At 40.5% G+C, this 23729-nt stretch overlaps 2 protein-coding genes across 2 annotated transcripts in view; one reads left to right on the top strand and one right to left on the bottom strand.

Annotated features, from left to right (window-relative positions):
• Positions 1 to 6322: 6322 nt before the first annotated feature.
• LOC109960198 (uncharacterized) lies at positions 6323 to 7463 on the bottom strand. The gene is given in 4 exon segments (XM_020600117.1): positions 6323 to 6483; positions 6486 to 7147; positions 7249 to 7342; positions 7415 to 7463. Coding segments are annotated over 4 exon segments (966 nt in total).
• Positions 7464 to 10781: 3318 nt separating this feature from the next.
• LOC109960209 (uncharacterized) overlaps positions 10782 to 23729 on the top strand; it is a 20423-nt gene continuing 7475 nt past the window's right edge. The window contains 18 exon segments of the mRNA XM_020600134.1: positions 10782 to 10908; positions 11340 to 11469; positions 11471 to 11552; positions 12124 to 12285; positions 12823 to 13002; positions 14343 to 14531; positions 14619 to 14793; positions 16130 to 16272; positions 17623 to 17799; positions 18184 to 18314; positions 18407 to 18564; positions 19269 to 19496; positions 20285 to 20626; positions 20731 to 20879; positions 21402 to 21660; positions 22698 to 22868; positions 23003 to 23160; positions 23442 to 23582. Of these exon segments, the coding sequence (XP_020455790.1) occupies positions 10782 to 10908; positions 11340 to 11469; positions 11471 to 11552; positions 12124 to 12285; positions 12823 to 13002; positions 14343 to 14531; positions 14619 to 14793; positions 16130 to 16272; positions 17623 to 17799; positions 18184 to 18314; positions 18407 to 18564; positions 19269 to 19496; positions 20285 to 20626; positions 20731 to 20879; positions 21402 to 21660; positions 22698 to 22868; positions 23003 to 23160; positions 23442 to 23582 (3102 nt within the window).

The raw sequence follows: 23729 nt of genomic DNA, 5'->3' as shown, positions 1-23729 counted from the left end.
GATTTTTGCTTTGAAAAGACAAAACAGAAAGCGAAGCATTGTTGCTTTTTACTGGTCATGTTTCCCTCAGTGTGAACTCTGAAACCACTGAGGTACAAATTTATGCATTCTGTTGCAGTATGTGCTAAAATAACAAGCCCCCAGTTCACATGTAGTAATGTTATTATAATGTAATGACCAGAGATGTTTGTGCATGCAACATGCATCATGCTCCCTGTGCTTAAATAAAGAAGGCATATCTCTCTTTATTCCTTTACTAGCCTCCTCCCCTAACCTTAACCACCAGAACTAAATGCCATAATCCTTCCCTTAACCCTAACCTAAACCAAATTCTAACCTAAACCTTAAAACCAAGTGTTAACCCTGAAAAAAGGTGTTTCAGAAAGTGAGGGCTGGTCAAAATGTCCTCGCTCTGTAGCCAAAAAAATACTTTAGTGGTCCTCCCTGTGTAGTAAGTACAAGAACACACATGCACAGGGATTGAGTGCTATCTGGGGTGAAACAACCCACAGCAGAAAATGAAGTGAGAAAGCAGAAGTAGACACAAGGTTGACTTCAAAAACTCAGAGCATGTAAAAATGTAACTTATTTTTAAAACTGTAAAAGTAAAAGCTGTAAAGAGCTGTAAAAGTAAAAGTGTTTCTCTTTCTTTGTCCAGCACACTGTTGGTCTGGTATGATGTGATGCGGCTAAATTTAGCAACCACATGTGTGATGTGACTAAAAACATCCCTACTCCCATAAAGCAAGTGTGTGTGTGTGTGTGTGTGTGTGTGTGTGTGTGTTTTGTGTTAAGGAGACTGACTGATACCACCATGTGAAAACACTATGCAGAGGGAGACACAGTAAGGACAACAAAATGAGAGAGGGACAGAGGATAAGATAAAGAGGAAGAGAGAGAGACTGTCCCTGGAACAGGAAAACATACAGTGGTGGAAGAGGAAAGGATTTTTTCAGAACTCTACTTCCTGTTCATTGCTTTGGTTAGGTTTCCAGGCATTGCAGCTTAATTTCCAGAATAAGAACAACTGCAAAACCCTGGAGCCATCATATGGGTTACAAAACAAAAATAAATCATTTCACAGAGTCTAATCCAGCAAAATCATCAGACTGAAATGTTCCCTGATGGACCCAAAGGTTAACTGGTGGCCTGCTTCAGTTCTGGGCCAACACTGACCAACAGGAGCACAGATCAATCAGTCCAATACATATTCAACGTATTCAGTAATTCACATAAAGCTAACATTAGAGAAAAATCTAAAATTATTATAAACTTTGAATAGCAGAATTAGTTTTTTCCTCTCCCATTAATCATCTCACAACACCTGAGGTTTATCTTTTGACTGGAACTCTGAAGGTAGCTAAAACAGGTTTAAAGGATAAGGCAGGTCATTTTCTGTATTAACAGTCTCCATACAGAGATTAAATCTGACAACAAACTGCCCGATATTTATGGTTAACGTCTGTCAGTGCGTCAGTCATGGATTAGATTTTTTGTCTGTGCTGCAGACCTCCGTTGTTGTTCAAAAAGAATTAAAAACACATCAGTGAAACACATCACTGCACTGGGTGACATGTTTCTTCATTAGCAAACACCAGAGCTAAGTGTGAGGAGCTAACAGAATGTAAACAAAGCTGAGAGCTTGGACAAAGTGTCACTAAGTGCAGTTGAAACTGACTTGTGATAACTTCAGGAGATTGTGGCCACACCGGAGACTTTGGGCCAACATAAACGGGCCTGGTGTTTCTTTATGAAAAAAAAAAACAACGTAACCCATTGTAGCGGTGTGTTTCCTTTATGCGTTTTTAATCATTTTTGAACAATAGTGGAGGTCGATGGCACCGACTGTGGACTCAAATGCCCCCTCTCTCGCCCCTGCCTATAGCTACTGTATATAGACCACCTGCCATCCAGCACCATAGAGACAGGAGAGGTTTGACATGCCCGGGAAATTAAGAAAGGTTACTACAGGTTGACTAAGAACTTTAACGTTTTCTGAATATACAGTAGATTTGCATCAGCACAACCAGCCAGTAGCTTTACCTTTCACATCCATTCTTCAAAAATCTATTTTGATAGAGGGAAATATGAAGCAGCAGCTGTAGTTAACCTGAGGCATCTGTGTTACAAACCAGTGACAGATTAATACCACAGGTGAAGATCTGACGGTGAACCCTCGGGAAGCTGCTGCAGTCTGCACAAGAAGTCAAGGCAGAAACATGGAAAAAGTGTGTGTACTCTGTACTAGACGTGTGTCTATACAGTATGTGTGTACACGGATGTCTATAATTACCTGAGGGGAAGGGATAAGTGTCACACATCCACATCCATAGTTTTAGGTGTCTTGATTCTGTCTAAAACTATAAAAGCAACTTTGGATGACTTCTGTGATAAACACCTGCTCAGGCACCAGCAAGGCAGGACCCTCCTTAGGTTGTCACAATGGTTTCTATTTGAAATCTACTGGCTTTTAATTGCAACATTTCAGGGATTATGCATTTTTGAAAACTGAAATATAAATCATTTTTAGCAAGGCAAAACAACATTTGATATGATTTTTTACTTTCTCCAATTGAAATATTTTCAGTTGTAATTTTTTTTTTTACTGCTTTTCTGTAGTTGTTATGTTTTTTCCATATCAATACAGGATTGCTCAGCGTGACTGACTCTTTATCTTTGTCTCCCTCTACTGGTTGCGTTCCTGCAGCCTACTCTGTCTCTGCAGCAGCAACCGGGTCATCATATTAATTTTCCCTCCGGTTCCGATGGGAGAACATCTCACAGTTTTAAAACATAAATCAGCGCTGTCCTCTACATCTCCTTGGTTTCTTATTTTCTCTCTTTCATAGATAAGAACCTGACAGTGTACTGTGGCACTGTTGCCATCACACTGGAGATCAGCTTGTGCACAGCTCAGTGGGTGGCTTCAATAGCACAGACCAGGCTCTAAAGGGGAACCATAACAATACGTAGTGCCAGGACTCTGTCGACACCAGTGCCTGCCCTCCAGCCATCCTGTTAGCAACAGTCAGGATAACCCCTGTCGTGACTACTCTGCAGGTCAGACTGTCTCTCTTAGTGGAGGAATAATATTGAATTATACTGGAGGATAATAGCAAATATATGGAAGCTGGATCTACAGTTGAATGTCAACGCTTTATGGAGAATTATTTGGCAAGAAGCCAAGGTAGTGGTTGTCTTTTGCTGCATCATGCAGACTGTGGATAAGGCCCCAAACCTCATGGGCCCCTCCAGCAGTTTCCTAAGTGTCCAATCAGTTATCATCACAGGGTACACTGACACACCAGGATCTGGCCAGGGGGTGATCAGTTACTTTACAGAACTCTACTATCACTTCTCCTGTTGCTACGCATTGAAGAACACACAGGCTGTGGTGTGGGTAGTTAGGAATGCTTAGTCTGTGCAAAAAGATATTTTTTTATAATGATTATTTAGGCTTTGTTGAGAAAAACCTACCACATTTTAGCTGAGGCAACACATGAAATTAACAAGTAAACCTGAAAGCAAAAAAAAACAAACAAACTCTGTTGTTTTACATCATCACCATTTTTTCAGTTTCTCATTTTGGTGGCTATCGAGGATGATAACAAAACCTTCAACAACACACCAAAATGACTATTTTTAATGTATTGTAAACACTTGTTTGTATTCAACAGATTTAGATACACATAAAGAGCTATTTCTCTTGTCTTATTTTACTCTAGTACTTTATTTCTCCGGGACTGACAATGGCAACTCATTTGTTTACCTTCAACAGGACTTGTGCTGCAAACCAGGATCTACAGCATGTGGAGGTCAAGGCATTTAACCTCAGTGGAAAGTAAGCAAAGATCATTTGGATGAGCAAACGCTCACAGTGAATTTGTTTATCAGAAAACAAATATTGAAATAAAGGTTAGCAAAGTGTGTTCTCATTGGCCTGCTGTCCTGTTTTCAGTTTCAGGTATTGCTACATCACTGCTTCGGTTCAACCTTGTTCAACCCTGAGCAGCATAACTTCTTCACTGAGTATGGACGCGCACATTGTTAATATTGCTACATGCATGTGGAGAAAAATATGACTTTCACATTCAATTAATCAATTAATACATTTTATAAATTGAGACCTTTTTTGTGAGTGCACCTTGCTTCAATATAATTAAAATCTTTTGTATAGAAAAAATGATTTGAAAAGTGATCACATGCTACTTGGTTTGTTAATTTTACCTTCAAAGTGTGTTTTTGTGAATGCATTTCAATTTAACAATAACTCACTATAAAACTTTTTCACGTTATAACATTGTTTTAACATTTGTGATTTGATATAATTTCATTGTAAAAATATTGTTTATAATCACTTTAAGATTTGATTTGAGTTTGCATGGGCTCCAAGTATTATTTGGTATTTTGTCCACACATGACTAAGCATATGTCTGGACCTGTCACCAGGTTGCTCCTGATGTTTTAATTTTCAAGGTTTTATTTCACGTTGGTTGTAACTGATTCATTGTATTAAATATATTTTTTATTTGGTGGTCATGCAGGACTCTGACCCACTCTGTTTTCCAAGAGCAGGGGTAGTCTACATGGTAGTGTCGGCGCTGTTGTAGGAGCGTGTCATTGCTGCTGGAGCCTGTCAGACTTGTATCTGTTTTATTATTTCCAAATAAGAGTTATTTACTCTAACTAACACAATCAAAACTTGTTTAGTTAAACTAGCCACCTTGTGCCCTTTCCGCTACAAACCCAGGGGCTCCACCTGCCTTCACCCCGCCCTCTATCGCATAGAACTGTACAACATAGATGCACACAAACTAGATACATCTCAATTAGAGCGCACCGAACTATCTTTAAGAAACTAAATGATATAACCTGCAGTTTAGCTCGTACAGGTATGAAATCTGAAACTCGGGCACAGCACTTTAATCTCTGACACCTGACTGCACTGTATAGAACTGAAATGCCTTTTAAACTGGTTACGCATGACGTGTGTGTGGTATTGTTTATGGGGTCTGCATTTATTTAAAAATGCCCTTAAAATCCAGCTAATATGCATCCAAATCCAACAGGCACATTGATTTAACATTTAAACCTGCTAGCTACCTACTATAACCAGTCTCTACACTGTGGCTGCTGAGTCCCTACCAATGTTGAGACCAAATCTTTGCTTTTGATTTCAGACAACATCTGTCGGATGCTATTTTTGGGAATTTTCTATTATAACGTTAGCAGCTGGACGAAGCAGAGGTCTGGCTATGCAAAATTTTAAATCAGTTTGCTGTGTATTTGAGCTGACCAGACTTGATATGAAACTGCCTGAATATGTTCCTCTCAGATCAGGTGAGAGCCAGTCGTCTCCCATCATGCCCTGAGCTCTTGCAGTTGATGAAGATTCTGCTGAACTGCTCAGCAGACAAGACAGAGCTTTTACTGTGAAAATTCCAAGCCACATCTACGTGTCTGTTTTGACGATTTTCACATGAAGACAAAAAGGAAAATGAGCACATAAACCACACAATTCTATTTTGTCATTGAAAAGTTTATATTTTAAAAAACCCTTTTGTCAGATACACGTATAGTAAAATATAAGCAAAAAATAGCATTTTCCTTATTTGATTTTTGGATTTTAAAGTGAAAATTGCAAATGAAGACATCATCTGATTTCTCATTACTCATTGGATTTGTCGGGCCTGGTGGCAGGGGTGGTGTTTGGTCACGCAGCTGGAGGATTATTTCATGATTCTGACTGATCAATCAACTTACAAAATGTCTTTGTCTAGTCACCGATACCACGTTGTAACTATAACTTTTTCTGCTTATACATACTGCATCTGAATTCACTAGTTATTTTTCAGTTATGGTGGAGCAGTCAAAACCAAACTATGCAAACAATTCAAAAGAGTAATTTTATAAATGTATACATTTGCTCTGATAATCCCTGCGAGACTACCAGCCACACTTTTTTAAAACTATTTGTATCTTGTACAGAATCTGTTGCATTATTAAAGTATGTTTTTATTGAATCAAATTTGAATATGTAATATTTGGCTTGTACAAAATAGAGTGTAAAGGCCGATTGACATTGAACTTTGTGTTTGATATTCGTATTTGATCATTTAAAAACATAATAGTTCCTTTGTGTCATCAGGAGCATTTCTCTCTACAAGCAGCATATTTCACAGTATACATACATCACTTGAACATAAATACATTTACAAATATGTACAGACACATTAAAAAACCATCTTCAAGGATAGAGGACAAATTAATCAATGCAACCATGCTGTAATAGTCGTTCATTATTTTATGTACGGTGTCTCTGTTACTGTACTGACTGCAGAATGTCCTGGATCAGAGCAGAGAATTTGACTGAGAAGTCCTCATGTAAAGAGTCACCTGGTTGTATGGATGACAGGCTGGAGGCTCCCTGGACTTTTAGATTCTCTTCCAGCCCCTGAAATAGCCTCTCCATGCTGGCCTGCACTGCGGGGTTGCTTTTGGGCAGACCCGCTCTAGGCTCCCTGCCACTTTAGCCTGTACAGGGTCTGTGGTTTCTAGCAGAGCAGCAAGCTCTGTTTTGAGAGCTCCCACCCTGTCCTGTGCCTCCACCCTCAGTGAGGTCACTTTCTGTCCCAACCGGGACCTTATTTTCTGCCACACTTCTACCTCTTCCTCTCTAGCACTAGTCTCTTTCTGATGTTCAATTACCCTGATGGCTTTAGTATGGAAGTCACTGAGGATGCCAGCCAGCTTGGAGCTGCTGTGCTCCAGGGTTTGGCCCATCCAGCTGACGGCTTCATGGTAGAGAGGTGGACTTGTCTCTGCTTGGGCTTCGGCTGTCTCCAGGCCCTGCAGGTAGAGGCTCAGCTGGCCACACATATCTTGGGTGTTACTGCTGAGAGAGCTCTGGAGCTGTTGGGTGAGGGGAGCCAAACGCTCCCTCATGCTTTCCAGTGTGGAACTGAAATGCACTGGAGATGGGGATAACCTCTCCCGCAGCTCGGCCAGCTCTTGGCGAAGACGACTACGGAGACGATCTGACTCCATGTTGAGTTTGTGCTGCACCTCCTCTGTCACAGGGTTTTTGTTGTCTTCATCTTCTTGGCTGTAAAGGCCTTTGCTGTCTATATGGTTCTTGTAGATCTTACTGTGAAAAGATTAACAGTCACTCACTTTTACTTAAGTGTATGAAAGCAAATTTACTTCAGGTATTCAGCTGGTTTAAAGTACTTAATCTGGTCAACTTACTCCTCATCCTTTGTGAGTTCTGTCTTGTCGTAAGCCTGGTTGGTCTTTGAGTCAGTCCAGGTTGCCTCCCCGCTGTTACTGTGGAGTGGGAATGCTATAAAGAAAGAAATCATATTTGAAAAAATAACTTAAAAAAATTTCAACAATATGTGGGACTAATGTTTACCTGAAGTTGTCAAGAATGACATGGAAAAGATCATGACTTTTAGATGCATGTTCATCTTTCTGTAGAGACAGATGAGATAATATATAAGTTTTACATAAAAAAAACAATCCAATGAATGATCTATAATTACATTTATATATTATATATTCTCCTTTCAGTCTAACACATAAGAAAAAAAATTATGTGAGAGAGAGGCTGACCTTTACCTGAGGATCAGAGGTCTGCACAGTGACTGCTCCTTTCATCTGACTTATAAAGGTCCTTGTTATCAGGGCTGCTGCCCAGACTGTGCCTGTGTCAACAATCAACACGTGGAGGGTCACACTGGTGACACGACATAACGTCACACACATACTCAAAACACCTCCAGGCTCCGTAGAAGAAAAGAACAAGACTTGAAAGAATGGCAGCACAGTGCCCAGACTTTCCAGATAAAGAGTGAAAACAAATCAACACACAGGTACAAGCGGGAACCTCTATAAACTATGCTATCTAGCTGAACAATATTCGATTTCATTTGTAGAGAGAATGACATGAGTGTTTTCAGCTGTTGCACTAATAACAAGTGGGAAAACAGAAGTCTTCTAAAACTTGACCATCATAGTAAATCACTGAATTTTAGAGTGATGACTTGGTTTAACCATAACCACTAAACCTAACCCTTACCCTAACCTTAAACTAACTTTAACCTCACCTTATCTTAAGGTCTCCAGGAAATGTAAGTCAATATAAAGCCCCCACAAGGAATGAAAACAAATATTTGTGTGCGTGTGTAATAGCAACCATTGCTGAACGTTCATAAAACCTTTCAGCGTTCTTGCAGCACTGAACGAAGGACATGATATCATGTCAGTAGGGCTGCATCACTGTCAGCATGATATGAAAATAATTTTACAATTAAAAAAGGAATACTGATGCTGATAAAGGATGATTACGGCCAAAACTTTCACACAGTTACACTTAATAAAAAGCCAAAATGAGGTAGAAGATTATTAGAGCAATTCAACAAGGGTGAACAAGGTCATGTTTATGAGTCCACAGTCGGATAAGAAATTTGGCTGGATTTTTGATTTTCACGTCAAACCTCCAATTTGCCAGGAACCAGAATTCTACAAACATTTTAGGATGGGGCCACTTGATTGATCCACTGTGCCTGTTGTGGGTTTTTAAACATTGCGAAAGACCTGATGTGAGGTTTTATGTTTTGTATGTTTTAAATTGTGTAAGAATTCAGCACATCCGGTTTTGGACATCATAAAGCCTTGATTATAATGGCTTGTTTTGGACGCTCGACAGTGAACAGTTTGCAGTACATATCAGTGTTTGTACTGGTTTGTTTGGATGGATTAGTTCAAAACAGCCTGAGTAAACACTGCTGACTATGTTACACTTTGTATTTTTCTCTTTCACACAACACAACTTATCAGAACATTAACAGGGCAACACTAGGTGCATTATGTACAATATGGGGTGTTTTTGCATTTAACACTACATTTGTGCTCCTAAAATTGCTTCATATTTCCAAAAAAATATTTTGTCTATGATCTTATTACTGTGATATGATGTGTATTTGTAAATGAGATATGGAGGATTCTTCCACCAGTGTTATGGACATGTAGGTGAAAGTTGAACCAAGTTCAGTTAGGTAATTTATGAGTTGTGATTGGAAGCTCATAGTCCATGGCTATCCTGATGAAATATGTAGGTTATACCAGTCATCCAAAGTCCAGCATTCTTTTAGGTACAGTGTTATACATACTGAGATCTGGTCAACAGGTAGCAGGCATTAACACACAGGCCGTGCCACACACACACACACACACACACACACACACACACACACACACACACACACTGGCATGAACACCACTCATGATGCTTTGGGCAGCTCAGTACATTTTATATCTTAATAATACTGATCTGGGTCTCTTGTTGCATTTGAGCTGTAGCAGTCAAATCAAATCAAACTTTATTTGTATAGCACCTTATAAGTTAATGCATTTCAAAGTGCTTTACAGATTAAAGACAATAGAAAGAAAATGAATTTGGCGAAAATGAATGAAAACAAACAAACAAAAAACCCAATTAATTTATAATAAACAAAAACCAGATGAAATATATATTGTATGATACAATGACAAGTAAAATATATAAGTAGGAATAACACAGAACAATAGTAAAATAATAATACAAAATAAACAATGACAGTGAAATGTTCAAACCAAAGAGACAGGTTTTAAGTTTCAGCTGCTCCCAGTTCCTCCTCAGACTCCTCCAACAGCTCATACCATAAAAACTAAACAGCTGCCTCACCAACAAGTTTTTGTCCTGCACTTTGGAACAACTAAACGATTCAAAGTGCCAGAGGATCCAAGAGGCTGTATTGGTTCATCCACTGGAACCGTGTCAGATAACTAGGCTGCTACAAGACCATTACATGCTTTAAAAATCAGTAAAACAATGTTGAAAACAATGCACAAACTGACAGACAAGCAATGTAATGACTTGACTTGTATTGACATGATTTAAAGTTTCCATTTGATCATATATGTATTTTTTAAACCAAATAAGGTAACACATTTGTACCACTCTACATTCAGGTTACTTACATAAGTAAGAGCACATGTAAAGCACCTATGTGGTCTATAATGCACTCTCAGCTTGTAGATAAAACAGGTGTTTATTTATCAGAGCTCCACCATAGAGTTATTTTCACTTTCAGCGACTGGTATGCCAGTATCTACAGTTATATGAATTAAAATGCATTTGTCAAACTGGCTCATTTACAAGTGAGTTTGAACGTTGTGGCCAGCTTGCATAAAGTCAGGTACTGTATTGGCGCCGATTTCTGAGCTTCCTATGTGAAATTGAAAGTGAATTCAGCAGCTGCTCAACAGACTCTCTAAAGCAAAGCTGTGCTGATGTACACTTGGAACCAAATCATTATTAATCAGTTTCATGGTATGACTGAGAAGAACAAATGCAGTAATGTGATCCATCTGCACCAGGTAGTCGTACTGCTGCCCTCCATCAGCAACCAGTACCTCCGCTGTCACTATCACCTTACCTCACAAGCCTCATGAATCATTCAGGAAGTCAGTGAAAGTTATACTGACTAACTTAGCCTGCTGTGTACTTTGTAGCTCTGACCACTTACAGACAGATCAGGCCATGTGTGCAGAGCTAGAGCTGACAGAGGAGGTGTAGCTTGTTACAGAGTCTTCATTACCATTTTTTTGGCTATGGCCTAAACAAGACAGGCAACAAAAAGACTATTACAGCTCCTGTGGAGTCACAAATTCCTTACTAAGTCTGGAACAGAGTTGGTATCTTGTACGCTAGCCCTTTACTACAGCCAATATCAACCATGCTAAGGACATACAGATGCAAGAGTTTCAGTTGTCTGTGGTGGTTATCTGCTCCTGTGCTGCTAACTGTGGCTTATGGAAGCAACATCAGTCACCATAATCAGGAGAGGCTGCCTTGCCAGCCAGGTAGGTCATCCTACCTGCCTTCTATTGCTTTTGCAGTTCATTTTAATACCAAGCCCGAAGAATGAACTGGCATTTGGTGCACACCAGTAGATCTACATTGCATTGTCTGCTTGTTCAACATGTCAGCATTCATCCCCCTGCTGAATGTATGTTTACCGTAAGCTCTCAGTATTTTAAATGTTTTATTCTGTCACCTGTTGTGTTTTTACTGTAAATGTTTTTGGTGAGTTATTGCCCTTTGCAATAGCAATGTGTTCTGCTGCACAATATAAAATGGAGGTGGTGGTGACCAGGGTATCCACATTCTTATAATGATTATAATGTAACATTGTTGTGTAAAATTTTGCATCAATACACAGAACAACTACAATGAAAACAAATATATACATATAAAAATATTGTATGTCAGAGCATATTATTGCTTCTCTTAGGTTTTTACTGCCCAGTGGGGAGCTTAACTCCAGTTCCATGTCCTAAGGGAACCTATGGACCTTCTGCTGATGCCAAGTCCATTGACAGCTGTTTGAAGTGTCCTCCTCACCACTACTGTCCAGCACCAGGCTTGTCTGCCTCTCTGCCCTTGGCCCCAGCCACTGTCTGGCCAGGACACTTGCATCTGTCCAAGAAAAGGGCAGAGGTTTCAGGTGACAAAGTGATTTGAGATTAACCTGCAGGATGTGCGTTCACCCACACTTACTTCCTTTAGTTTCTCAAGCCTGTGTTTTCTATGTCACTCCAAAGTCCTTGGTTACAGTGTGCCCACTAATAAAGTCATGAGAGTAGCTTACTCACTGTCTTTCAGAAACTTTAGACTGAACAATCTGTAGCTTCAAGCTGAGAGAGCTCGAGATCAGGTTTCCTCGCTGCAGGGTCTTGTTTCCTACTCTGCTGCAGCTTATGTTAAACCTTTACTAAATGCTGAATAAATTAAAGTGTAAATAAAAAAAATGGAAATAAGAAGGGAAGAAAATAGAGGAAGGAAAGAAAAACAGATTAATGAAGCAATGATGGATGGAAGGAAAGATATGGGGGAAATCAAGGAATAATGAAGAATGGAAGGAAGGACAGAAGGAGCTGATGGTAGCTAGGTAAATACTGTAGATATGGCTTACAATGAATGAAGGAAATTAGTGTATTAGGTAAAAAACTGACCTCACATTAATTATATGTAGCATTTTTTAACAAAATGTTTGTACCCTGCTGCCTTTTCTGCAGGCCAGCAACGGGCGGTGCCACTGCACCATCGGCTACCAACCTACCAACGGCGGAGGTGTGTGTGTACACAAACTGTACGATGTTTGCAGAGATGGAAAAACACGTACACAGTACGGAGACTGCCGTGACAGATATCAGTGGTCGGTTCACTGCAAGCAGCAGGTTAGACCTTGTGTGACCATAAAACACAGTGACGTACATGCACAAAAATTAGAGAAAAGGTCACAGACATGTCTTTCTCAGAATGACACTTGGCAGGAAATTACTTCTGAGGATCTAGTGGAATGGTGCTTGAGGATTTTGAAAGCGTTCAGTTTTAAACTGTTATTTGTTTATACACTGACAAAACATGCTCTACAAGCAGACAAAAGGCCGACGAGTACAACCTCGACTGCCCTTTTCTCCATGAACCTGACAACAGTTTATCTAATACAGGGCTGTATTAGTCCACTTAATGTTTAACCATAAACTGCTTTCTCTGACTGTCAACATAGTCTTTGACCCTTCACCTAGTTACACACTCAATATGAGCGCAAGTTGAGAATACTACCACACCGTGATTTTTAAATTAAAATATTTATTGGAAAAAAAAGTTCCAAGAAGAGAGAGAGAAAAAACAAATATTTGCTCGCTTTCCAAAAGGAGTTGATCAATAAAGCCGTTCCTGATCCCGGCTTTGCACTGCTTCCTTCCCTGAAGGTGTGTCAATCTGCAGAGAACTATCAGGGTTATGATGGAGAGCTGGGTCTGTGTGTGTGCAAAGAGCCTCCTGGAAGAGCCTCATGTGGAGGCCTGTGCAGGAACAAGCCAGCTACTGAGCTGAGGCTCCAGTGCCAGTCCAGTGGAGAAATAAAACTGGCGTGGAGCTTTGACAGTCAGGTGAGCAGAGGTAGCTGCAAATATAGATGCATACAACATCATGCATGAAATTAAAAGATAATGAAAAGACGGCACACTCTGCTAAATTTGTCCTTCATGTTATCACATATCTGAACCCATATGATATTTCCAATGAAACTATTTTGAAATAATCACAATGAAGCTTAAGCTTAAGTGTCTCTTGTGTGATGCAATAACCTATTAATGGCAAACACTGTTATTATGTGTCCAGGTGTTAAGCCTCTCAGGCAGTGTGCTGGAGGCACTTTTTAAACAGTGGGACTCCCGGGGGGCTCTTCTATGCAACAGCCATCTGAACTCCTCACGTCCTGTTTACATTGTTCAGACAATAGGTAGAGACACACATTCACACATTTAAAAAAAACTATACAATGGCTTTTCTGTCCTGCACATGATTTGCTTTCTCTCATGTGTTCCTTTCTCTCTGTTTGTCTTCTCTCTCCTCGCTGCTTGGTCACAGAGGCGGGCTTCCTCGGCCTCCTCAGTGGTATCCCAAAGGAACTTGAGCAGCTGTTTCCAGTCACCACACAGTGGGACTCTCAGAGCTCAGCAGGTTTGTCACAATAAAGCAGTGTTTTCTCATCAACACAAATAATAATGATACATGATCAGTTCTATCTGCAAAGTACCGCAGATTACTGCAGTAGTGAAGGTCCCATATTGTCCCATTTTTAGAGGCAGATTCTGACTTTCTGTGGAAGATCAACACAGTTAAAAATGTCAGTCATGGAGAAATTGATTCCAGCAGCAGGAGGGGAAACAAGAGCAATAACAAGGATGAAGTGAAAAGTGTAATAGGAATTCTGAACCCAACAACATGTCTCCATCTGGGTGATGTTATACTATTCACTGTCGACACACATCACTATCCTCTGTATGACCTGTAGGTTTGATGCAAGATGTCTACATTTCATAAATCCACTCTTATTGCTGTGAATCTGTTGTAACTTGCTTTACACTTGCCTTTAATCCTTTTTTGCTATGTTCCAGTGACAACCTGTACAATACAAACAGTGATTTTGACTGGGGTGCATTCAGACAGCTAAAAGAGGAGCTGACTCTCTCTTGGACGCCTCCCAGTTTCTTTTCTGTGGCCTTTAGCCAGCCTGGAGTTTATGTTTTTACACTGAGCAGCCATCAGCACAAACACTTGGTAATTAGATTTATATTGTGAGCATTAAGTTGATAAAACGCAATCAAATGTGCCAAAGGCTGCATGAGCATTCCCATGGAGGCTTTCTACTGTATGTATGGATAAAACGATAAGCATCAATCTTTGTTCATCAGTCAAACCAACTGTTAATTTTGCTCCTACTTAGTATGTGCGAGTGATGCCTTCAGGGGGCCAGTGTTATGAGCCTGGCCCTTTCTTCCCCACAATCCCTCGTCATGTGACCAGGGTGGGAATTCGAAGGAGACACAACCTGTTACTGAGGCCAGATTGGCTGGTGACCGGTGGAGTGCTGTTTGGAGCTGTGGTCATCCTCTGTATATGTGTTACACTGCTGGTGGGTCCATACAAACAAACACATGCTGCCACACATGTATTTAATACACATATACAAATCATATTTCTGAATCCATCTCATATTTAGATCTTGTTTCGTGAGTATGGATGGCCAGAGAAGAGGCTGGTCAGGGCACGGTACCGCTTGTTGCAGCTGGCCTATCACATGGACGACTACTCATCTAAAGGTTCAAAGGTGATCTCACTCAGGAAGACTCACCGAAACCAGCAGGCCAGAATGACGCAGGACTCTGTCCAACCAGGTGACTTTTGTAGCTGTAACCACAAACACCACACTCTCAAACATATGACCACTCTGCTAGTGTATATGGAAGGCCTAAAGGCCAGTAGTTACATGGCTTACATTCAAACATAACATGCAATATGTCAGCTATTCAACACATAACCGTATTTGTTTTCATTCCTCATGGGGACTTTACTTTGACTTACATTAATTTCCTGGGGACATACCCTAACCTTAACTATAACCACTACTTGCCTTTGCCTTACCTTTACCCTTACTGTGCCTTAAACCAAGTGGACAATCTAAAATTGCATGATTTAAGGCTGAGTCCCCATTATGTGTGTGTGTAAACTGGTTTCAGTCTCCCCAAATGATTTATTAAACACTGAGATTTGACTTAGGCCTTTCTCTTTCTTTGGCTGCACACTCTCACCACTCTCCTGACAGCAGAGTTTAAACTAGCATAGGAGGTCAGGCTTTGTAAAAGTATTTGATTCATGCAGCAGGCTTGAGGCCTACTTCGTGGTGTTAGCATGAGCAAGCTAACATGAGGGCATAGTAGAGGTTTGACTGGTTTGTCAGTTTGAATACTGACACGGGGTGGTTTCTGATGCAGTACAAAAGGAAGCAGAAGTCTGACTGGTTATCTGGTGAGGTATTTGAAATGTTTGGTGGCTACAACAGCAGTTGAAATGTTTGCTAGTGACTGTTTGGCAACACTTAGCCTGAATTAGCCTAATTAGATGAAGGGTTGTGTTGGGTGTGTAGGTGCAGGCAAAGATGAGGTTGGTTGTAGGACACTGGAACACACTGTTGAGCCTTCTCAGTGTCATGGGCCCAACTCAATGAAAACCAGTTAGTGAGTGGATGCACACCTGATGACCATGTAGACATCCCTTCATTCCTACACCCACACAGAACCTGTATCAGTGTTGGTGATAATATAGTTACAGACTCAATGGAATTTGTTAATAGTCTTCTTTTGTTAGACAGTCTTGGTAGAACAGTGTCAGTGGTTGGACCACTGAGCGGACCCCGCTCTCAGAGGTGACTGCCACTACAGGCCAGTTGGACCAGCCACTGCTTAATCTGAGCAAATACAATGCAGATGCTATGTGTCAAGCCACACATCTGCTCCCTGCTTGGGTGAGGATAGGGATGCTTTGTGTTAAGGGTAGGTTAGGTCTGGAAAATGGTGTTTCTTATTGTGGGGCTCTGAAGATTTATGATGGCATGGCCTGACACCCCCCTCTGTAGGGCCAAATAATGGGCAAACATCATTTAACTTATATACTGAGCTGCCATATGTATGGTCTCTCCTATTTCTGTCTCTACGTATTTCCCCGTGTTGACAGGAGTCTGTGCAGACACCTTGGAGGAGTTCTGGGATTATGAACATCAGGTGGATCTGGAGGCATTCAGCAGCAGCACCTTCTACAGCCTCCTGCTCAAACAGAGTCTGTCTGTCACCAAACGACTGGGGCAACTCTCCACTGAGGTCTGTAGCTCTTAGTTTAATGGGATGATAGACTGCACCTCTGCAGTGTCACACACACCCTGATGCATGTAACTATGGTTGTGCCTTTATTACACATACATGCATTATTGTGTTTTGATAATGGCTTGTTCAGTGTATTAAGAGGCTGGACCCAGGCAACATTTAATATACAATAAAGCTTTGGTTTGCCCCACTGGCTGAAAAACCTTCACACACATCATGTCATCCAATTCATTTCAAATTTGGTGAATCTTTTGGGAAATACACTTTCTTGCTGAGATTTAGATGAGAATATCAAGACCACTTGCATGTCTGTGTGCTAAATATGAAGCCACTACCAGAGAGTGAGGTGCTGGTAGGCAGATGATTTTACCTTTACACAGACCCAAGGCTAAATGTTTACTCCTGTTTCCAATCTTTGTACTAAGCTAAGTTGCCCAGCGGCTGGCTGCCAGTCTTCAGTGAATCAATCTTCTCATCAGACTCTCACCAAGAAAGTGAATAAGTATATTTCCCAAACTGTCAAAGCAACTGACTGTAATTTTCATGTGCTGTATTTCTGCTTATGTTTTTCTGAATTTATTATTGCAATGCTTTGATGCATTAGATGGGAGAAACTAAGTAATCTAGGTTGTGACTATTGCCACACAGCAGTAACCTCACAGCAAAATGCAATAAAAAAATCAAAGGCAAAATGTTTTTTAAAATGCACAGACATGTTCATAACATATACATATGCAAATAACTTGCATCCTTGAGTGCTTCTTTACGTTATATTTATTATCTTTACCTTCGGGGAGGTTTGAGTCAATATTATTTGAAGGTACTGTAGATACTTCATCTCATCAAGTACTGAGGCTGTAGTTTGTCTAAATCCAGGGGAGGATGGCAGCAAACTGTTTCCCAGGACTGCATATTGTACCTTCAGTGTTACTTTACATACCCTAATTTCTTCAGAACTCTGGTGAAATCTGCTTATTTCTTATCTTTCTTTCTTTCATTCTTTAAGCTGCTACATTTCCAACATCATATTCTCCATATCTTATTAACCAAAGCTGGGGTCTAAAACTGCCTCTGGCTTGTGTTTCACTCTGCTCGTCTCTGCTTCTTGTTTGTACCATCAAACTGACCACTGCAGTGTGGGAGCCACAGGTTGCTGTTATAGCCCTCGGGACAGCTGAGGTGATAATAAAGATGTAAGGGGAGATGACGCATTACACATCACACAAACATGCATGTCTAGACAGTGTTGGTTAGGTGTGTGCTAGCGGGCTGTGTGATCTGACTACTACTATATTATGACATTTGTGTGTCATATGCCATTTAGTTATGTGTCTTGTGTATCCTCAGGTAAAGGAGCTATACCAGGGAGTGCTTGGGAAACTGCAGCTCCTCCGTCCATGTGTGCTCACTGAGGAGAAGATGGGGGAGGGTTATGAGGGGATGAAGAGGGAGGTGGAGAAGGAGGTGGTGCGACGAAAGGCTTTGGCCTCGCAGCTGAGGACTCTGCTCGATCATCAGCTACAGGTTTTATTATATCCATCTGTGCATGTCCCATGATTCCAGTCTAAAAATGTCCTGGTTGCAAAAACAGGAAATCTGCACAAAGGACGATGAATAGATAAATAAATAGACTTAGATGATTAATTGATTATCAAAATAGTTTCTGATTCATTTATTGTTTATAAACCAGTCAATTAACTGCAGATGAGAATTAGCTTTAAGCCAACTCTGGTACAACACATCAAATGGCAACATTTATGTTTAATATTGTACATGGTCCCTTACAAATAAACGTTAGGAGAAAACAAAAAACAAACTAATCATTTCAGCTCTAGACCATTTTCTTAATTATGTTAGTGTGTTACAATAGGAATGATTATTATTATTATTATTTGGTTTGTCTTCTAGGTCCTGAGGCAGGAGCAGCAGGCCCAGCAGAGGGTCCAAAGCGTGTTCACAACTCATCTCACAGAATGCACCAGATTACTGTCCAAGGTTTATGGCAACAACCCACCACCCTGTGAATCACACCAGCAAAAGTAAAGCTTCTATTTATTATTTGCAAAGAGTCACAAACAGCAAGTAGAGTGGATTAATCTGCTTACATCTTCAGTCTGTTGTTTCCCATCAGTTTGATCCAGAGACTAACATCCCTGGTGGAAGAGATGGCAGAGCTGGTATCTGAGGAGTGCCAGCGTCAGGGGGCCTGGGGCTTACTGGGTGAGGATACAGGGGCCAAGCTGCTGTGCCCTGACACTGGAAATGTGCTTACCAAGGACCGCATCTTTGGTGAGTCTGACACACCTACAAGAAATATTCCTTAACCCGCCATCGTTGAATGTTAGAGAAACAGCACCATCTAGTGACAACAATATGCACTGCATTAACAAGATGGTGAAGTAAAACCATTTAAACTGCTGAAAATATATTAAAGGTTGTACCAAAGTATTATGCTTATTGTGTGTTTTGTTGACCATTTGTACCTATACTAGCAGTATATTACATAAAGTTCAAACATTTTTGAGTATTATTTTACTTCACCCCCTTAAAGGTCCATACATTAAGTCTAATAATCTGTCCAGCCCTATAGTCTTTGTTGTATGTTATCTGCAAGTTGTAGCAGTATGACACAATTTCCTAGAACTTCATATCAAAATATGTAATTATAGAAGTCAGGTGAGATGTTCTGGTTACAAGTGATAATAATTTCTGATTTTCAAATGTTCTCTCATTCTAGATATGACTGTTTTGTTCCCTTTAGTAACAATAATCAATATCAAAAGAAATATGAGCATTCTGATAAAACTGTTTCACCAGTGTAAGTACACTTGATGTATAAATATGATTTGTCACTTGATTTGTGTCGCCATGCTACAGTGCTCTATTCACGAAAAAAATCAGCCTGTGACTGTACTTTAATTCAAAACAGCTTAAGTCATTAATCATTTACACTAAAAGGCTTGCTCACAATGTTCTCTTCTGCCTTATTCCAGGTCCTGATGGGTCCTTGCGTGTCTGTCAGGCACTTCGTTGTGATTCAGTCACAGGCCTCATAAGGATAAATGCTCACAGCCATATGCAGTTGACCAGCAGCCACACAGTGGCAGTGCCACCTGATTACTTCCTCCATCCACAAACAGGCCGAGTTTTGCCCATTGCTGGCAATGTGGCCTACGATCCCGTAGGCTCTACTTTAGTATTCACAAACGACACATGTGCAGGTAACATGAAGGCAGAATGTGTGTTAATTAATAAGGATGACAGAAACATTTGGTCATTAAAGAAAAAAAATCTGCTGTAACATATACAATGTAATTCATAACATATTGTCATTTTTTCTTCAACCACAATAAATGTTGTAATTCATACTTCTTTTATCATATTCCCCTTTTCCTGCTGGTTTGCCTTGCCGGGATTAGCTTTAGTACGACCAGTTCCAGTTCCAGAGTCTGGAATTTAGGCTGACTGTGTGGTTGATCATCTGGTTAAATGCCACTGGTTGTTGTAACTGGTTTCACTCTAAATGTATGTAAATATTTCAATGTATCTACAATGGAATTTGATGATAGTAAATGTTTTGATAAAGCCTTTAATAAGCACAGGCCCAGTAACACAGTAACACAGTTAGCTCAGTATCCATATCACTTTCATGGCTTGAGCAGACATAACAGCGTGACAATATAATTTTTCTTTTTGATGCTCAAAAAACATTGAGGTGCTGGATTTTATACAACAGCCTTTAAGGCTATATAGTAAATTATTAGCAGTAGCAACCCTTGGCTATATGACCTTTTTTTTTTTTTTTTTTTTTACAAATTGATCATCCTACATAATTGTAATAATCTTTGGTGCAAAATGGCTCCTTGCTTGAAAACCAGAGATGAATATAAAAATTTCATGCTCATGTTCTGTGGTAATGAACAGTGTTTTGATAAATATATGAGATACCAAAGTGGAAGAATAAAAATAGTAACACTGTCCTTTCACTCCTGTGCTATTTTAATCCCAGGTGACAATAGGAGGAAGTGGGACAGTCCCCTCCTTCCTTTCATTCCTTACCCAACCTCCTGCCAGTCAGACCAGCCTCTGTCCGGCACTCGACTCCGAGGCCTCAGACCGGGTCAGAGACTGCAGTTAGGAGCTCCCATGGCAGACCCACATACGGGAGTCCCAGTACCCATTCTGGCTGTAACCATTCACCCCGAGACCGGACTAGTTTACCCACTGGGAGGGGTGCACATCTGCCCTCTCACCCGCCTCCCACAGCCCATACAGATTGGGTATCCCATGTTGGATCCCAGGACAGGGAACATTGTGCTCACTGTTGGGGTCAGTTTAGATCCAGTAACAGGTCAGTGCTGATGGTGAAATCCCAGTACAACCTGAAGGGTTACTATATGTTCAGTGGGTTAACCTTGCTCTTGTTGTTTGCTGTATTTGTATATGTTTGTGTAGGGGCTGTGCTGCCAGTAGGTGGAGCTCTGCTGGCAGAGTCCTTCATCGAACCTCTGAGTGGCCGAATGATGAGAGTGGGAGGGGCCAGCATCCGGGCTGCACAGCTGGCGCTTAATGCAGGAGGATACCAAACTTTGCTAAACAACCAGGTATTTGACTGCATTACTTAGTTTGGACTTTATTTAGAAAGCAACAAGTTAAATCCAAAGATGAAGTGCAGTAACATTAAAAATAAAATCTCACCACTAGGTCCATCTGAGAGCTGTTGTGTAGCTTTTAACTGTGTCACATAATCGTTATCATCATGCAGAGTTGTCCACTTGCCATGGAATTGTAGATGTTCAAATATTCATCTATTCTAGCAGTTTAAGGAATTCTTGTTTATGGCTATGTAAAAACTGAGATGAAAAATTCATTCTTAACCTTTAAAAACAGCAGTTGACAAAATAATTGAATGACAAAGTCTATTTCAGAGCTGTTACTACACACTCTATCTGAAATATAACAAAACATAACTATATGTACTCTTATTCAGAGCTTCTGTACTATTAGCAAATGAATACTCTCAATAAATCACACGTTATGAGACAGGTGTCAAATTCATTTAGCAGATGCAAACCAAAACAAAACAAAACAAAAACTCAAAGTAAACTTCTTTACTTCTCAATCAGGTTCTTGCATCTATGTTCAAAGTACTGGAACTCCTTAAGCCGCTAAACAAAGAGTGGGGTTCAGATCCGGCTTTACAGCAGCTGCAGCCCTGTCCAGCCGGTGAGAGAGGGAGTGGTCGACAAGATGATCTTCTTGCTGCAGCCAAGGAGCTGGAGCAGTCGTGGGGGCGGAGCCTACACTGCCAGCTGCAGCTACAGACCAGGTTGGAGATCCTGATGGACTGGGCTGAGGGTCTCCAAGAGGATGGGGGGACTCTGGGTGAGAATATGCCAGAGAGAAGATGAATGGCTTTGAGTATAGTCTCTTGTGGACATGCCAAAACTCTCAGTTTTGCCTCTGTGTGTTTGATATGCTCCTCCCCATTTTTGGTTGCAAATGAGCCTTTGTTTTTTCTCTACTTTGAAGCTACAGTGTTAGTGTTTTACATTTGCTGACGCCTTTGCTTGTGTTTGAGAAAATAGTTTATCCTTTTAGCTTTTTCATTTTAATCTCTGCTTGCTACCACTCCACCATAAACCTGCTCGCTGTTGAGTTGAAAAATAACCTCTTTGTATTTGCTTAGCTTCATATTCTTCTTTACACTTTTCATTGTGATATGTGAAAAGAAATGATGAAGTAAGAGCCTGTAATATGTTTAATACTGCACAAAAGAAAAAACGTCTAGGCTTCTTCTGGATGTCATAGTGTTATCCTAAAATTTCTATTGCTGCTGAGAACAGAAAGCTTTTAGGCTTAAGGTGAGCCATGTTTTTTAAGATTAAATAGGTTTTGAACAGAATTTAAGAATCTAAGGATGATGACATTTACTACCTCAAGGATTTTTTGACCTTTTTTTGTCACAAGCAATCATCATCTACATAACCTAAACAACCTAAGTGACTTGTTTGACCCACACAGCCACATTATATTAGGACATGTACTAACCCCTATCCATGTATTATGATAAGAGGAACACAGAGCTGCTGTGCTGTACCTTCAAGTATTCCCAGCATGGATGCTATGAGCTTAAAAATACCCAGACATTAAAACCTACAACTCCTCCCACTGCCATTGCACACTGTTTAATAAAAGTGTCACTGGGTCCTGTCCTGTAAATACAAGATATGAATGTTCACTAGAGCCTTTTTAATTGTAGTCAAAGGTCTTGGAAAAGTCTTCTTGACCTACAGTAATTCTGTGCCACTCCTACTTTTTATTTGCAAGAAATCTGTTGGATAAAAAAATTGCAGGAAGACTTTGAGAACTAATTATTTGAGGATATTGTCACGTCTTGTCTGTCACTCGCCTCACACCAGGAGAGATGCATCTCCCCGGCTCGGATATGTGTGTGCCGGCTCTGCTGGGCATAGAGTACCCTGATCCCATGGGATCTGGTCTGAGTGTACCTGTGCTGGGGTGTCAGCCTGACCTTATCTCTGGGGTTACAGTGCCATTAGCAGGGACCATGGAGGACCCCGATGGAAATGGTACTGTGAAAAACAAGCTATTGTGCAGGTCCACTTTCACCTGTCAGATTTTAATTCACTTTTAAATTCTATTAGAGAACACACAGTAAAACATTTTGTATACTTTTCTGTGTCTATGCTGTTACTTCTGACAGGGCTGGTGGCGATCCGTTATGGCTCCCAGACCGTTGACCCAGTGACAGGGGTGCTGGCCCCTGTGGTCGGAGCCAGGCTGGATGTGTCCAGAAAAAACATTGTACCTGTTACAGCTTCCTACTGGCTAGCAGTGGTGGATCAAACTGACAGTGTGCAGGTGGGGCGCTATGAGAGAGACGTTTCCATAAATTCGCTCACACGAGAAACTGTTAGCATGACCTTGGAGGAAAAAAAAGACTTTATGGTCAGACTTTAATCGAAATGTTTTTTTTTTTATTGTTACAATTTTGTAATTTTACAGTCTAATGAATTTTGCAGGATGGAAAATTGTCAGCTTGATAAATTATTAGAGTTTTTAGGCTTTCTATTTTGTTGAATTTAGTGTGATGAAATGTAGTGACTCAGATGTACTTCCTTTTGTTACTGTCATTGTGTCAGGTAGAGGCACTGCAGAGAGAAGTGTGTGTGCGAAACACTTACTGGCAGCAGCAGAGACAGCGGGAAGAAGATATTCTCTCTGATTTGGACTCAACTCTGTTCCAGTGTCTCTTCAGGGTCACAAAAGCGAATTCTTCTCAGGTCAGCAGGGGGGAGTTTGCTGTTTTGGTTCTAAATATCTTACAGTATATACTGTAGCCTGCACTGAAGTGTTTGGGGAAGCTATTTGACAGCATACTGTAACTACTTGAATCAATATGCAACTGTCATCAATCTACTGCACAATTC

Source organism: Monopterus albus, unplaced genomic scaffold (assembly GCF_001952655.1).
Source record: "Monopterus albus unplaced genomic scaffold, M_albus_1.0 scaffold45.1, whole genome shotgun sequence".
NCBI classification, from domain to species: domain Eukaryota; kingdom Metazoa; phylum Chordata; class Actinopteri; order Synbranchiformes; family Synbranchidae; genus Monopterus; species Monopterus albus.
The sequence above is the reverse complement of the archived record's forward strand: the minus strand, read 5'-3'. Positions and strand labels throughout refer to the sequence as shown.